The sequence below is a fragment of the Micropterus salmoides genome, unplaced genomic scaffold (assembly GCF_014851395.1).
Source record: "Micropterus salmoides isolate LMB-PRFRI ecotype aquatic unplaced genomic scaffold, ASM1485139v1 Ms_hic_scaffold_3, whole genome shotgun sequence".
Classification (NCBI taxonomy): Eukaryota; Metazoa; Chordata; class Actinopteri; order Centrarchiformes; family Centrarchidae; genus Micropterus; species Micropterus salmoides.
Genome location: NW_024042261.1, coordinates 18,801,546 through 18,819,618, shown reverse-complemented (window position 1 = coordinate 18,819,618; position 18,073 = coordinate 18,801,546). Strand labels below are relative to the sequence as shown.

At 40.4% G+C, this 18,073-nt stretch overlaps 1 protein-coding gene across 2 annotated transcripts in view; it reads right to left on the bottom strand.

The window, feature by feature from the left end:
- LOC119883312 (cGMP-dependent 3',5'-cyclic phosphodiesterase) overlaps positions 1-16,920 on the bottom strand; it is a gene marked incomplete at its 3' end in the record, with an annotated part of 170,810 nt that extends 153,890 nt beyond the window's left edge. Inside the window, 1 exon segment of one of the 2 annotated variants that reach the window (XM_038693897.1) lies at positions 16,516-16,920. In XM_038693897.1, the coding sequence (XP_038549825.1) occupies positions 16,516-16,574 (59 nt within the window). In that variant the 5' untranslated portion in view covers positions 16,575-16,920. 2 annotated transcript variants of the gene reach the window in all.
- Between the last annotated feature and the right edge of the window lie 1,153 nt (positions 16,921-18,073).

Below are 18,073 nucleotides of genomic sequence, written 5' to 3'. Positions count from 1 at the left end.
CCCTCATGTCTCCTTCATCAATTAAATCACAAAAAATAATTAGTTTCTTCCGACCTTGAAAAGGTCATTCATTTTCTTTCAGTTTTGATTACTATATTCGGGGGTGTACACGGTGTACATTCACTTTTCTTTCAGTTTTGATTACTATATTCGGGGGTGTACCGCTGTACATGGTGGTGCAGTGGTTAGCACTGTCACCTCACAGCAAGAAGGTCGTGGTTTCAAACCCCAGTTGCCCCAGCCTTTCTGTATGGAGTTTGGATTTTCTCCCAGGGTCCACGTGGGTTCTCTCCAGCTTCCTCCCACCATCCAAAGACATGCGGGCTAGGTTAATTGGTGTCTCCAAAATTGTCCTTAGGTGTGGATGTGATTATGAGTGATTGTTTGTCTATGTTTGGCCCTGCGATGGACTGGCGGCCTGTCCAGGGTGTACCCCGCCTTTCGCCCGATGTCGCAGGATAAGCGGTTGTTGATGGAGGGATGGATGGAATTCCTTGTATTCTCACCCGAATCAAAATTTTGGCGGTCTCTAAAATATTGACATTCGTTTTTGACATTAATTTCTATATTTCTGTACCATGGATAAACCGTAACATCAGGAGCGTCGGCCTTCATCCAGCCAGAGGGAACAACCGTCCGCTCTGCGCCCAGTCACTCTGCGATCTACTGTCCCTGGCCCTGTACACCCCACCGCCCCATTCCCTCTCCGGTACCTACAATAGGTTGTGTCGCTATTACGACAGGCACGCCATTAACAGTTGGTGGTGCCCTCTGGCTAGATTAACAACAAATATGTGCGACGTGCCAGGTCTGTGCCCAACACGAGATGAAATGAAACAGTATTTACATGTGCAGAGACATTTGTATCATTTGCGAGGGGGGAGTGTCAGTAGGGGGACCCGGGCCTTGTTAATGAGGCTAGTTGCAGTAGGGAAGAAACTGTTTTTGTGGCGAGAGGTTTTGGTCCTGATGGACTGGAGCCTCCTGCCAGAGGCGAGAGTCTGAAACAGTTTGTGGGAGGGGTGGGAGGGGTCAGCTGCAATCTTTCTTGCTCGCCTCAGAGCCTCGAGGCCTGCAGGTCCAGAAGAGAAGGAAGATTGCAGCCAATCACCTTCTCTGCAGAGCGAATGATACGCTGCTGCCACTGCCAGGGACAAGGGCAGGCTGCAGCGTACCAGATGGTGATGGAGGAGGTGATGATGGACTCAATGATGGCGGTGTAGAAGTGCACCATCATTGTCTTTGGCAGGCTGAACTTCTTCAGCTGCCGCAGGAAGTACATCCTCTGCTGGGCCTTCTTGGTGATGGAGGTGATGTTCAGCTCCCACTTGAGGTCCTGGGAGATGATGGAGCCCAGGAAGCGGAAGGAGTCCACAGTGGTGACTGGGGAGTCATACAGGATGATGGGGGAGGGTGGGGCTGGGATCTTTCTTAAGTCCACGACCATCTCCACGGTCTTCAGAGCGTTGAGCTCCAGACTGTTCTGGCTGCACCAGGTCACCAGATGGTCGTTCTCCCACCTGTAGGCGGACTCATCCCCACCTGAGATGAGCCCAATGAGGGTGGTGTTGTCCGCAAACTTCAGGAGCTTGACAGACTGGTGACTGGAGGTGCAGCTGTTGGTATACAGGGAGAAGAAAAGGGGGGAAAGAACGCAGCCTTGAGGGGAACCGGTGCTGATGGTCCTGGAATCAGAGACATGTTTTCCCAGCTTCACGCGCTGCTTCCTGTCCGTCAGGAAGTCAGTGATCCACCTGCAGGTGGAGTCAGGCACATTCAGCTGAGAGAGCGACGGTAGTCTGTAGTCGTTTAGTCCAGTGGTCCTTGGTTTCTTGGGGACAGGGATGATAGTGGAGGCTTTGAAGCAGGCTGGTACATGGAATGTCTCCAGTGAGGTGTTAAAAATGTCTGTGAACACCGGAGACAGCTGATCAGCACAGTGCTTCAGGGTGGATGGGGAGACAGAGTCTGGCCCAGCTGTTTTGCAGGGTTTCTGCCTCCTGAAAAGACCGTTGACTTCCCTCTCTGTGATGGAGAGAGGAGGGGAGGGTGTGGAGCTGGCCAGCTCTGAGGAGGGGGGGGAAGAAGTGGTGGACTGAGGCTGAAGCTGAGAGGAGGAGTCACAGGGGATGGTGTCCGATTGACTCTCAAAGTGGCAGTAGAACTGGTTCAGCTCATTTGCCAGGCAAGAATCGTTTTTGAAATGGAGGACTTTGGGTTTACAATTTGTGATCTGTCTGAACCCCCTCCAGAGAGAAGTGGCGTCATTTGCTGAGAACTGGTTCTTTAGTCTCTCTCTGAGTACAGTCATTTAGCTTCTCGCACCTCCCTGCTAAACCTGTACTTTAACGCCCTGCACCGGGCCCTGTCACCACTCCTAAATGCCTCCTTTTCCAACCTGTCTCCGTCTCTTCAGCAAGTGTTCCTCTTCCACCACCACACACACACGCTACGCCTACACATGCGCACTGACAACCCAGGGTTAGCGTTACAATTTTGGATTTATTTACACACTTTAAAAACATTTATTGAAGGTTTTATTCTTTTTACATGTTTATTTACAGCATTAAACATTGAAACGTATATTGTAATAGGCTGAATAGTAACTTATTGGGAGAAAACTGGTAGTTCTATGTAAAATCAGACATTCAGCACCCCCATATTGCCAAATTGGCATGATCCTTGTTTCGCTGCGAAGCTTCGACTGTGAGATTGACAGTTGAATCAGGCTCCGCCCATCGAAGCATCGTAACTTCCACTATTGGGGGTCACCCCTATACACCCATATTCATGTTTACTGTACGCAGGATAAGCGTTTGACGATGGATGGATGGATATTAGGCGGGGACCTCTTGTGGTCATAGTGATTATGATGACAGCAAAGGAGAAATTCAGGCGAAGTAATATAAAGAATAATAATGTCTGCATAGTGAGGAGGCCAGTGTGGATGGATGGGTCAACCACAGGACTATTACACAAGAGAACGCTGTTTGTGTACCGTGTGAATCCAAAAGTCAAAGTTGACTTATTTTAATTTATGTACATGTAAGTTAAGTTACGTATACGTACTTATTTTAACCCATGCCATGATTTTTTCCAAAACATAACCAAGTAGTTTTGGTGCCTAAACCTAACCAAACTGCGAACATTTCACAATGTTAAACACATGTTTATGATTGTAACCATAATGAAGAAGATCCGGTAGTCTGTCGCTGGTACCCTACTCTCCAATGGACGTATGTCACTGTGGGGAAAGGTCACATGTTGTTTTGAGAGTGATTCTGAGCAAATTCTATTCTGTCGTTTAGGCATGAGGACTCGTTGGTCTGGCTGTACCCAGTTACCCAGTAAAGTGCTTTGTAATGTTTTGAAAAGTGCCAACAAAAATACATACAAAAGGTATTATTACTGTAGTAGTAGTAGTAGCAGTTGGTTAGGTCATTTTTTAAGCAAAAATATAATCTGGTTCCAGCTTCTCAAATTTGAGAATTTGCTGTAAATTTAAAATCTCTTGAATCTGAAGAAGTCACGATGTGCTCTTCGAAATTACAGTCATCGGTAAATTAAAATCATCAGTTTGATGCAAACTGCATACTGTAGGATGTGACTGTAAACATTTGTTGTCCACATCAAGATGACAGTTTATCTAATTTGACTTTGAGCGCTGTTTTAATTAGACACAATGCAGTCAGGGCAAGACTTGGTGACAAGAGTGTCTCGTGTCATTAAGTTACAGAAATTGCTGAAATGACTACACACTGGTGTTTGGCAGTACTGGTTCTGCTCTCTAGTGTACTTGCCATATCCACTCCGAGCAGTAGAACAAGCAGTAGGAAGCACTGCTGATTTTCTATTCGAGTAGCTGTTAACTGTGATCTCACCTGGTGTCCCAGGTGAAAATGAGTCCATATCAAATGGTGAGAATGAAAAGCAGCAGGACTCAAAGAGATGGGGAGCAGGATAGGCAACCACAAGTCTAGAGGGCTATTAATCGTCGGGGATATAGGTATGTTATGATTACAAAATTACGAGAGAAGATATTTAATTTATAATTGGTAAGTCAGCATATGGAAACTTAGAGAAATAAAATATACTGTATTTACTCTAATACATATTATATCATATTCTTCAAAACATGATCATCACAATTTATTGTAAAGGTTCAAAAACACAACCCAAACAGTATTTTTACCACATAAATTTGGGGTGTAACATTTGTATTTCATGTGTTTCCCCAACTTGCTGCTTCAATGTTTACAAACATCGCTGATATAAAATACCACAACAGCATCATTAAACACGGAGAACTTGAAATTAGATGAGGTTTAGTGACAGTTCTCACTCTGCGTAGTATTTTTAGGTTGAGTCTAACCTTTTGTTTACATTTCAATCACACACTGTGCAAATGTCTCCACATTTTAAAGTAGGTCTAAGTCATTTAAGTGAAAACATCTAATGCATTCCAAAGTGTGACAGTTTGGATTAGTTTGGCTGATGGCTAAACCCTCCGCTGTCATTGGTTCCTCCAGTAAAAATGTGCAGCAGCCTTGTCACATTTGTCACAATGCCTTTGAGGAGACACACACGGACACAGGCTCTGTCACAAACATGCACAAGAACAAATGTATTGATGACAGTACAGACAGATTAAAAAAGGATAACACTACCATCTAGGACTGAATAATATAATAGCCCTATACATCGGCTAACCTGTGACACCATTAGTTGCCAGGCAACCAGGACTACTCTTTGGATGAAACACCTGCCCTTCATCTATCAAGCCATCTCAGCCGCCTCTCCCTCCCTCTGTCTCTGTCTGGCAGGTGGGATTTCAAGGGTGGAGAAGTGGAAAGTCGGGTGAGAAAATGAAAAAAGGATAAATGGTAAAGGTGTCGACAATGACACACAAAGAAGGTGATGAAGAGAATAGAGAGTTAGTGTGTCGGAAATGATGACAAACCAAACGAGTAAACCAATGCAACGCTCAACAACAGGGGCCATATTTACACAGTGAGGACTACACAAACAGTCAATAGCTTCTCGTCCATGTGATCAGAATAATCATCACCATGTTTCCATTTGGCAATCAGCATAAAAATAGCTGCTGCGTACTAATGGAGTATATGTGAAAATACTGGGTGCAAACAGCAGTAGCCTGCAGACATAAACACAATCCTTTTGTGTGTGTGTGTGTGTGTGTGTGTGTGTGTGTGTGTGTGCAGTATGTGTGTCTCTACACTCGTTATGTTCATATGCTGTTGAGTCATTTTATTCGACACGAGCATCACAAAACCTCTGAATGTCCCAAATGCGACACTTACAGCCTGTCAGTGGCTTTATCTCTGTGTGAGTTAATCAATAGAGTCGATCAATAAGAAAAAGCCCTGCAGTCAGGGCAAGAGGAACAGAGCATAGACACACATTCTGCTACTCTGCTGTAGAGACCAAGCACAACAATGCTGAACATAACAGTCACAATAATATCTACTCTAACAGCATCAGTATAACTTTGGTTAACTAAATGGTAAATCTATAGCAGCAAAGAAACAACACACACACCTGTAGCTACTGTGGGAGCAACATAAATCATCTGCAAAACCAACAACAGCAACAGAAATAACTGGATTTACAACAGCAACGCATGATGCATGTCAATAATATCAGCAATAAGAACATTAGAAAAGATAATAACAACTACCAGAGCAGCAAAAGAAATGACTCACTGATGACAAAATGTAATCAGTTCAGCTAAACAGAGTCGTGGGATTCACTGACCACAGTGCAATTTTAGTCCCATCCCCTCTTGTTTTTTTTTTTTCAATGAATGAAAAGCAGAAGAAGAAGAAACCTCTCTTTGCTACACTTGGAACTTGTGAATTTCTGAGCTGTGTGAAATGGGTTTTTTTGTGTGTCTGTGAATTTGAGATTCATAAATAATTTACTTAAGTCATCTTGTGTCATTTTATGCTTCTTTTCAGCAGTTACTTCAAATAGGCACTTTTATTTCACATACAGCATGCCACTGGAGGATGTACTCTTATTACTACGATGTTTGTAAGTGCAAAAATATTTATAAGGCAACACACTCTTGTGTTATCCTAAACTCACATGTATCAACACAGAGGTTCTTGATAGTGTTTTCTAATTAAACCAAAGCTCTGTATCCTAAACACAGCTACCTCACCTCCCACCTTCATCTCTCAAGGGAGCACACACACACACACACACACACACACACAGGTTGTTGCAGCTGACAAAAACATCATCAAAAACACACACACACACACACACACACACACACAACTGTGGCTCTCCGTTGGATTACAGACAGCAATGCAACTGTACTCATGCATACACACGCACACACACAGAAACACCTGTCTGTGGCAACAGTCCATAGAGATAAGAAGGCTGACAGGAGCTGCTGGAGCCAAAGCTAGGAACCATGGGAGCTGTCAGGCTCATTTCCCCGTGACACCTCCAGGCTCACACACACACACACACACACACACACACTTGTGATGACATTGTATTGGCTTAAATTCATTCCCTTGAGCCGTATCCTTACCAAAACCGTTATACTATACTATACTACTCCAAACTTTACTCTAAACTCAACTCAACGCCAAACCTGCTACAGCTTTAATCTTAAACCTGCATTATAAGAAACCTTAAACTCAACCTAACTGTAACTGAAGCCTCCGTCTTTAAAATAACGTGTCCTAATAAGGTGTGAGAAAGAGTCATAACAAGCGACCAGCTGCCCAGGCTTTCTATTCTTGTGTAGAACCCACAATAGAAACAGCAGAGATGGCATAACAACTTACACAGTTTCTAGATAAACACTGCAAAAGCACACACACTCACTCCTTACATATGTACAATGACTTGATATGCAAAGAAATAGTTTTTTTTTTAATTATTACTCTAACTAATAAGAAGAACAAATAAAGGAATTTATATAGGAAAAAGGGAGAAGGACTCTGTTTTTTGCTCAGTATTCTGATGTATTGGCAGATCCAAGGCACTTCATGTCAAGAATCAAGCTTACTCTTGATATATATATTATATACTCTTATATATATATATATATATGATATAGTGACAGTTGTGAAACTCTGTTTAACATTAATGTTAAACAGAGTGTGTGTTTGTGTTAACATTAATGTTAGACAGCGTGTTTGTTTTGGCATTGCTAATTAATGTATCCATCTCCTCCCCTCTCGCTTAAATACACAGGCAGAGTAAAATACTTGTTGGCATTTATTGAGTGCTTTGAGATGAATCAATTTGGTGCAGTAATGTAACTAAAGTCCCCAGATCAGTCGTGTGGACATGTTTTTATGTAATGCCTTTACTTGCACTGCCTTATTGGTTTCACTGGAGTATAAAAGAGACATTCCTAACATCCTGGTGTATGGACCTCCATCAGACACCCCCAGAAAAGTATTTTCAACTGAAGCTCCTTCAGCTGCGTTGCACAGTATATCTCATGTTGGGGGAAAAAAGTAAATTCTAGATCAAGTTTATAGTTGTTTTAATTTTTAAACTATGATGCTGTATCCCCGCGACCCTTTACGCAGGACAAGTGGTTGACGATGGATGGATCGAAGATGCTGTATTTTACTATTAAATTTATAATTACATGTGGGTGTCCTCCAGGTGCTCTGGTTTCCACACTCAGTCCAAACACATACTATTTCGATAAATCAGCCATAGATGTATGAGTCAATCCTGTAATAAACTTGTCCAGGGTGTAGCCCGCCTCTCGCTTATTGTGAGCTGGGATTGGGTCTAGCCTCCTGCATCCCTGCACAGAATAAACGAGTATGGAAAATGGATGGACACAATTCATACTACAGTAAATGATTAAGTAATGTGCCACTTTGCAAAAGTTGTTTCAATTTCATTCCATGCAGGGAAACATTTTTCTTTGTATAAACTGACAAACGCTTGGATCAGCCCTAAATGTGTACACAATGCTGGCTATTTAAACGTCTTCAAAAGTTGGTGTTTATGTGTTGGCTCAACAATGCATTAAATTAAGATGTGTGTGTGACACGGGATGACACTTTGGGCAGGGCAGTTCATGTGTGGATGTGACTTCCACAAGTATCAATGCTGAGTCTGAGTTTAAGATGCACATTTTCAAGTATACAGTAGCTTTAGAGAAGTAAGTGGAGGACGGTTAGGAAGTTCTGAAAGAACTGTTCTTCACTGTATATTTGAATTTGAGGTTATCTTTCAAATGATAACCTCAATGCTCAAATCCAGAGAGTCTCACGGATTTGATTATATACTGTAGGTTTAATTTTTAATAAGGTTATATTCTGAGAAAAAAAATGTATTCCTTCAGTTTTGTATAGCCAGATGCACAAGTCAGAGATGTAACAAATTCAGAACACTTTATCTTTGCAATTAAGAACATAGCACTTTAACTGTTATTTAATTCATTTAAAGCAATATTATGTAAGAATTGGTATTTTTTGCAACTTGGCGCAATTCACTTTTACACCACTAAAGTAACTGCTAACCGCTGCTAACTGTAGCTACTGTTAGCTAGCTGTCCTATTAGCTGACTATACCTGGACTGGGAACTCAGAGCACAGGGGTCAGGAGCATAGGTTGGGAGTCAGCTGCATGGTTAACTGAGCTAACGACAGCCACAGTTAGCAGCAGTTAGCAGTTATTTTAGCAACAAGCTAAGCCATCTGTCTATCACGAAACTCTGTTAATCACCAAGATATTTCCTCCATAAATTAGTTTCCAGTTTCTCTATGTAAGCCATAGTTGACCTCTCAAACTGACCTTTGCTTTTTTATAATCATGGAAAGATTTGTTTGCTCATCTTTCATACTGATGATTCAGCTGGAAGACTTTCCTGGCATACAGCCTTTGCCAGTCACTATTTATGCAGAAAATTAATGGGAGCAAGCACCAAATTCAGTTCAGCATTTCAGAAATAATTACATACTTATTTGCACTTCAACTGGAGGATGAGGGGTTTTTTTGCTAGGAATGTGCACATCTCCCATTTGTTATGGCTCAATTAAAATTCATTTCTACAGATGCTTATTTGAATGTAACACAGTTAATTATCTTTTTCATTCAAACAAATGATCAATTACCTAAAGCTGTCCTCCAAATGTAAACATATGTATCAAAACTGTGAGTATGTTTATTGTACCTTTAACTGAATACTCGACATACAACTTAACTCGGAGACAATAAATGTGATAAGTCAGTAAATTACCAATGTTTTGCTGAAGCACATGTGACCATTTTGTAGATACACAAACACACATAAACAAATGCAAAAGCATGCAAACACACTATTACAATGGTTCCTGTGCTTTCCCTTTGCTTTCACTTTATCTCCCTCTTACCCCGCTGTCTCTTTTCTCTCTCTGTCTCTCTCGCTCTCTGAATATTTTAGTATTGATGAGCCCATTACTGATGATAACACAGTGCAACATCAGCATCCTTTCTCCCTCTTTCTCTCTCACACACACACACACACACACACACACACACACACACACACACGGAGTCAGGTTACAACTCTGCTGCTGCTGTGTACTTCTGTGCATTTCTATGTTTGAGTGTGTGTGTGTGTGTGTTTAGCAGGAGGCTTGGGGATCTGACTTCCTGGCGTCAATCCAGTAAATTGCAATATTTTTCAGGCTGAAGACCGTTCACATGCACAACCACTGGCACACAAATACACATACGCAAATACAGATTACAGGGGCCATGCCTGTTGGCTGCTAAAATGATGCAAGATGAAAACAGCAGATAAACAAAGTGCATTTGTGGGGAATGCAGCCGACAGGGTTGTTCAATCAAAAATTGCCATTGGAAGCAGAAGTTAATGTGCTTACTATATAGGTACCTGTCTAATGTACAGGTGTTTGTCATATAATTACAATATCATCAAAAAGTTGATTTATTTCAGTAATTCCATTCAAAAAGTGAAACTTGTATAATGTATACATTCATTCCACACAGACTGATATATTTCAAGTGTTCATTCCTTTTAATTTGGATGATTATAACTTACAATTACTGAAAACCCCAAAATCACTATCTCAGAAAATTAGAATATTGTGAAAAGGTTCAATATTGAAGACACCTGGTGCCACACTCTAATCAGCTAATTAACTCAAAACACCTGCAAAGGCCTTTAAATGGTCTCTCAGTCTAGTTCTGTAGGCTACACAATCATGGGGAAGACGACCAAAAGACGACCATTGACACCTTGCACAAGGAGGGCAAGACACAAAAGGTAATTGCTAAAGAGGCTGGCTGTTCACAGAGTTCTGTGTCCAAGCACATTAATAGAGAGGCGAAGGGAAGGAAAAGATGTGGTAGAAAAGAGTGTACAAGCAATAGGGTTAAACGCACCCTGGAGAGGATTGTGAAACAAAACCCATTCAAAAATGTGGGGGAGATTCACAAAGAGTGGACTGCAGCTGGAGTCAGTGCTTCAAGAACCACCACGCACAGACGTATGTAAGACATGGGTTTCAGCTGTCGCATTCCTTGTGTCAAGCCACTCTTGAACAAGACACAGAGTCAGAAGCGTCTCGCCTGGGATAAAGACAAAAAGGACTGGACTGCAGTGGTCCAAAGTTATGTTCTCTGATGAAAGTAAATTTAGCATTTCCTTTAGAAATCAAGGTCCCAGAGTCTGGAGGAAGAGAGGAGAGGCACAGAATCCACGTTGCTTGAAGTCCAGTGTAAAGTTTCCACAGTCAGTGATGGTTTGGGGTGCCATGTCTGCTGGTGTTGGTCCACTGTGTTTTCTGAGGTCCAAGGTCAACGCAGCCGTCTACCAGGAAGTTTTAGAGCACTTCATGCTTCCTGCTGCTGACCAACTTTATGGAGATGCAGATTTCATTTTCCAACAGGACTTGGCACCTGCACACAGTGCCAAAGCTACCAGTACCTGGTTTAAGGACCATGGTATCCCTGTTCTTAATTGGCCAGCAAACTCGCCTGACCTTAACCCTATAGAAAATCTATGGGGTATTGTGAATAGGAAGATGCGATACGCTAGACCCAACAATGCAGAAGAGCTGAAGGCCACTATCAGAGCAACCTGGGCTCTCATAACACCTGAGCAGTGCCAAAGACAACTAACTATTTATAGACCAACTAAGTAGTGAGTGCTGTACATGCTCATACGTTTCATGTTCATACTTTTCAGTTGGCCAACATTTCTAAAAATCCTTTTTTTGTATTGGTCTTAAGTAATATTCTAATTTTCAGAGATACTGAATTTGGGATTTTCATTAGTTGCCAGTTTTAATCATCACAATTAAATGAAATAAACATTTGAAATATATCAGTCTGTGTATAATGAATGAATATAAGTAAGTTAAGTATAAGATAAGTTTCACTTGTTGAATGGAATTACTGAAATAAATCAACTTTTTGATGATATTCTAATTATATGACCAGCACGTGTATATAACAGCATGTGTGTTGAGAGATGTTTATTTCTGTATTTTGCGTTGTCTTTGTGAAGCTGCACAATAGACAGAGTCCAAAACAAATTTCCCTTTGAGGACAATAAAGTATATCTTATCATGAATATGAACGTGTCCTCCTAAAAAGGCAGTATAAAAACACACACTCTCTCACTCACACACACACACACACACACACACACACACACACACACACACACACACACACACACACACACATAAAAGACAGCATCAAATATTACAAACAAGGTGTGAGTGGAGATTTCAGCTTAGACAGAAATGTATGCAATTGCTTAAACTGTAGAGATTGGTCAATAACTCTGATGATGAATAACTGACTCTTAAAGCTTCAATCCAGGGAACCAAGATTCTAGAAAACTAAAAATAATGTGGATGTTCCTTTCACTCTTTTTATGAGCCTAAATGGTTTTATTTTATCACAATGCTCAATCACACAACGGGTCATATCCCATGGGTCCAGGCATGACATCTGCTCTTGTGTATTTTGTGACAGCATCACACTTCATGACCTGAGTCTAATTCAAACTGACTCCAGCTTGAGGGAAGCAGGTGAGACCAGGTACTGAAACTAATTATTCCTCCACTCAGCTGTAGTTATTTTCTCCTAGACTGCCAAACAAATGCCCAATGTAAGAAGCTAAGCCTTTTCTGACAAGCACTGGTGAAGTGAATAAAAGCCATTATCCTCCACTGATTTCCCTTATTGAAGTTAAACCAATAAGGCAGCAGAAGATAAAGAGAATTAGATGAGGACTTTTTTCAACTTTGAGACAAAAAGGGGTTGACACTTGATATGAGGAAGTTGTTTTGGGGTAAACAGTGTATAAAGGCATCACAGTGTTATTACCCACAAATTATGCTATTCAGCTTTGAGAGAGGGGGAGGGAACTAACGGTATTTTAAAAAAAACACAGTATAGGCATAAAGACATGTCCCGAGGGGAAGCTCTCACCACCATACAGTTGTTGTCTCATCCATACGTTTTGATCACTCAGCTCCATCAGCAGCACATGTGTCACTTAGTTTGAGCGTTTAAATGGCAAACTTTAATTTCAAACACAAGAAACCCAGTTCAATATCACGAGGGCTATACTTTATTAACTTACAGTTAGCTAAACACAGACTGACATTTAAAAGGTCAGTTTTTGCCGCTGAGAAACGTCGTGGCAAAACATACACAAAGACTAAAACAGCCATAACAATGACCACAGAGTTTAATGATAACCTCTCTGAAAGGTCCTCAACACATAACAAACACCATACACTTTGGGTTTCAACACTGGACTGCTTTATTGCATTTTAACAATCGTGTCACCAAAATGCCTCATGGTTAAGAATGAAATTTAACTCTAAAAAACAGCCTTGTTTTAAACTCTGTGATTATGCATTTGTAGGGGTTTCATAGGAGAAAAATGCATAGTTGATCTAAAAAAAAAATGTTAAAAATCCTCAAATCTGCTGAAAGAAGAATTATCACTGTCTAATAAGCCACTCTTTATATACTGTTAGACATTTCTGTAATTTCTACAGTTATTAACCACATAACACCCAGTATAATACAGTATATCCTCTTTCCAGTAAATAACTGTAATTTCCATTGCATTATGGGAATTTTAGGTGTCATCAGACACCATATACAGCGGTTTACTGTAATTAAAAAATCTGATGTATCAAATGTTAAAATTACAGTAAACTACTGTATATGGTTACAGTAACATACATGTTACTGTATTTTCCCTAACTGCCGTTTTGGCACAGATGCATCAGTATTTTTATCTTTCATTCACCACTGCCAGGGTGGAAGCTCAGGTACACACAACTAAGACAACACCAGTGGAAGTTAACCTGTGGTGAAGAAAGAGAGCTACCGACGAAAACCCCAAGGTAAAAACAAAACAAAAAAAATTTATTCAAAAGTATGTTACTTGAAAATAAGATAGTTATTGTCTGTGCACTCAAACTCAAAGTGAACAGACTTGATGTTTAATTTTACAGAAGACTCTTTGAGTTTTAAAATCAAACGTATTATGTCAAGAGCAATGTTTAGCTCACATCAATAATAAGCTAGCTAATGTAAGGACTAACTGTAAGTTGTAAGTCAGTTCGGTTAATTGCATTATTGTAAACTGAGTGATAGCTAGGCACATTTCTAGTTTTAGCATTCATTTGTTGTACATTTCATATGTTAGTTTATAACTAACATAGGCCTATTCTAAATATGCAGTTCATCTTACAACTAACATAAAAGTCGATATGTTACATGTTCATGTTTTATTGTAGTGTGACACCATAGAATATAAAACAAATTAAAATATCGCATTATCCTCAAGTTGTAAAAATTAACGTAGTAAGTAGTTTTCCTTACATTAGTTGCAGTGGCTCAGTTTCTAGGCAAAAGCCACAGAAATATTACAAATTTTTGCAGGAAATACTAACTTTACATAAGAATAATGGAAAATATTTGTTGTTGTAAAAGAAATTTTCTCTTCCCTAAAGATTCTTCATGAGGATAAACCCAGGTGATGGAACCAAATGCACCGCAAAAACTGGAGTGAGTCATAGGACAGGAGAAATAGTGAAGAGGAAGATGAAGTCATCAACAACAGAGTGTCATCCTTTGTCCACCAGCTAACAGAGTTTGAGTGGAAGTACTTGGATTAGGTGAGACACTTTTTTCAACAGGATATGTACACTATACACAGTACAGTTGCCAGTTTATTAGGGACACTTAACTGCCCTTGCAATTAATTCTACTTTCACAAAGGCTACAATATTCTGTTTTTATTGATTTTAGAGTTTTAGAGGAAAGCTGATTCCACTGTATGATCATTTTGCAAGATGTGATATTGATATATTTTATCAACTCTATCAGTGTAAAAACTTAATTTATGACCAAAATTCTTTACCTACAGGGGAGCCTTCCATCCCTGAACAAGCTTTGAACAACAGACTTCCTGCCAGAAAAGGAGCGGATTGCAGGTCGGTTTCGATAACCAAATGTGAAGCGGTGAAAGCGTGTCGTTTATATTGAGTTACATGATTGGTACAGCCCAGAGAATATTTCTTTTTATATGTACTTAAAGAGTTAGTCATTTGACATGGATATTTCACTCATATTCAGACAATGTTTAGTATTTTGTACCAAAAAATTGCAGTATCTATTGTTACTGTTATTTCCTATGTTAATTTTGTTAATGATTATTTGTAAAAAAGCAGATGAGTATTTTCTTTGTGTTCTTCTGTTGTTGGTAAATATACAGTTCTGTATGCCGTCCAGATACTTTGTTCTGCACAGTACTTTCTGCATTGTGTTTTGACAGTAACATTGAATGCACTTATAATTGAGGTAAGGTTTATACATGTAATTTAATTTCTTTTATGTTATTTTAAATGAATTTCTGAAAATAACATTTCTTGTAAAGTGCATTAAGTATGACAAATGTTTAAATAAAGAATTTGAAATTTTATAATTACTGTGTCTGTCTGGGTTAAATCATTAGTACTTGTGTAGGTTTACAAAATAATGCATGCATGAATGAATAAATAATATATAATCTAAAAAAAAATACTGGGATTACAGTAGTGTAACTGTAGTTTTTTTTTACAGCAACAGTACTGTATTCTGAATTACATAATTACAGTAACATATTTGCTACTGTAAAAGTGAAAAACGGTTATAGTACTGTAAATCTGAATTACAGTAACTTACTGGCAACAGTGTTGCCAGTAAGTTACTAGAAAGTTACTGTAAAAACCATTTATTTTTTAATGCGTAAAAAAGCAGTCCAAAATGTTGGTACTTAATAAATGCATAATATGTTGATAATAAATTGATTTTGGTCCAGTTCCTGTGTAGCCCATTTTATAAGAGCAGGGGTTTTCAAAATCTGAGACTGTGGGCCTCCCCTCAGACAAAGCTTGGAAGGCACCCCTCCCTTAGTTTAGGCTACTTGGTTAGTTTTGCTCAAATAGTGGGATCATGATTATGTTATATATGATCACATAGACAGACAGATATGGCTGTTTGACAGCACAGACAACACCAAATACGTAATAAATGTCTGTCATTTATCTGGGAATGTGGAAATGTTTATCAGAACTATCTCTTTAACCAGATCACACAAATTTAGACTATTCTATCTCTTTTGGATAATTAATGTAATAACTAATGTAAACTTTTTCACTAAGCCTCCCATTAAACTGTTAGTCCCCCTTAGTAGGCCTGCCTCCCACTTTGAAAACCTCTACCATAAAGTAAATCAAAGACGTTTTTCCACAACCTGGCAACCCAAAAGATGTTTATAACTTTTCTACAAAGCATTCGTAGCCTAAATTATTTTTCAACCATTAATAAAGCTATTAGTTATAGCTTATAAATAATTTATAAAAGGGTGCCATGTTAGAAAGTGGTGGGCCTACCATACAAGATTTTGGCTGGACAGTGAGGCTACACCAGATCAGGATGAGGTGGTTTGCTCAAAGTCGGCCCTTTAAAAAAGCATTTTAACATGACGATTATGGTGGATTGAACTGAATTAGGAGGGCTATCAAATGCAGTATCTGTCCCAATAGGGATATTACAGGAAGAGTAGCCTATCATAGTAGTGTTATACCCAGGAAGATACAAAGGCACGATAAGGTCACTAAACTCTCTGTAGAGCAGCGTAGACACACTATGAGAACATTTTAGTGATAGTGCAGCGTAAAGGAGCTACAGGGCTTTGCCCACACCGGTTTACAGGCTACTGACGGTCACCTGCGCGACTCACATAGGGTCTTCACTGCCACTGTCAGAGGGATTAATGACACCCAGCAGGTCAGACTCACTCTACTACACCACCACTGTATTTGGCTCAATGCTGGGCGCCATGTGTCTCTACATAGCCTTGGCTACGTTCAGTTTGTGCGTAGACGTGCCAAGAAGTGTCAAGGTAAAAAAACACAAAAAAAAACAAAAACACACAGTAGACCCAGTATACATAGTTATAAGGCACACACTTACATCTCGGAGGACGGCGGTTGGCTACGGCAGAGGAGCGCGTGTCCGCACGCTTGTCCCATCGCGCATCCTGCCTCGCGCCTCTCCGGTTGACCCAAACAGCTGCAGTCAGGAGGACCTGGCGGGTGAGGGGAGGAAAAGAGGTGAGATGGAGCTGCCTGTGTGCTGGGAAAGGGGACGAAGGAGGATAGACGCTGGATATATAGATGGTTGGGTGTGTGCTGCTCTCTCTCTTTCTCTCCCCTCTCTCTCCGCTGCTGTCTCCTCTCGAGCTCAGACAGCGCGCGGGGATTGGTCGGGACCCGGTAACTGATACTCGAGCTGTGGTGAGCGGGGATATAACGAAGAGAGGAAGGGAGGGAGAGATGGAGAGAGAGAGAGAGAGAACTCAGTCGGTATTTGGACACATCAACAGTCAAACACGCGTCAGTCAAACCGGAGCGCAGGCACGTCACTCCTCCGCGTGCACTGAAAAAACAATATACCTCAGGTTATTCCTGCTCTTCCATGAGCGAATTCATCCGTGGAAATGAGAGTTGTGGTGTTGTGGAAATTCAACTTTTTCACAGTGTTTCTTCACACCTCGCCCCAACTATCACCACACACAGCTCCTCTTCCTGCACCCAGAATCCTGCTTCAGGATAGGACTTGCTCCTCTCCCTTCTTCCCAAACAGACAAGAGGTTTCATTATAAACCACATGTTGCACTCCACTCCAGTGTGTCTATCACGGGATGCAGATCTCAAGGGCCAGCACAGATCTTCTGCCTTATATGGGCTTTCCAGTATGCACAAGGAAGCAGCAGGGACTCACTACATAGTGAAACAAGAGCCTTTGAAATGTTTGTTGACATTCAAAGCCTTTAAATATACTTAAGGAGGCTTCAGATTTCTGGTGTTGTACATTCAAGACCCACTGAGGAGTTTTGGAGAATATATTTGCATAAGACTAATCAGCATTTTATGTAAACAAATATTAATCAGCATCTGACTTTAACTTTATGTAGCCTACAGCCATGGTCCACCTACACAGGTGTTTCCAATTATTCTGCCTGATTAGACCTCAAGGCATTGTGAGCATGCATGCTGTGATTGATTGACATCTACCTCACTCTCCTAACACGTTTTTTTTGCATCTGTTCATCATCATCATCATCTCTATCATTATTATTAGTTAATGAGTTTGGTGACTGCAGGAAATTTCTACCATAGTTCCACCCAACTCCAGCCATAACTGCAAACACCTGTGTGAATGTGCAGACCCTCTGTCTCATTTGGACCATGTAGTACCTTAGTAGAGGAGAGATTTGGGTTATAGATTGTATCTTATGTTCATTTCACCTTTTGACACCGTAATAAATCTCAGTGACTCTACACTGTGTTCTCTACACAGCTTCTCTGTTACAAGGATCAAAATTTGGCTTCAAATGGACAACAAAAGTCTTTTACTTGAATAAAATAGTGTAAAACTGTAGCCTAATTGGCCTGGGCCCAATTAGAGAAAATAGTCACATTTGAAGTCAAACATTAGGTGTAACTAACATTAATAATGTGCCCATTCC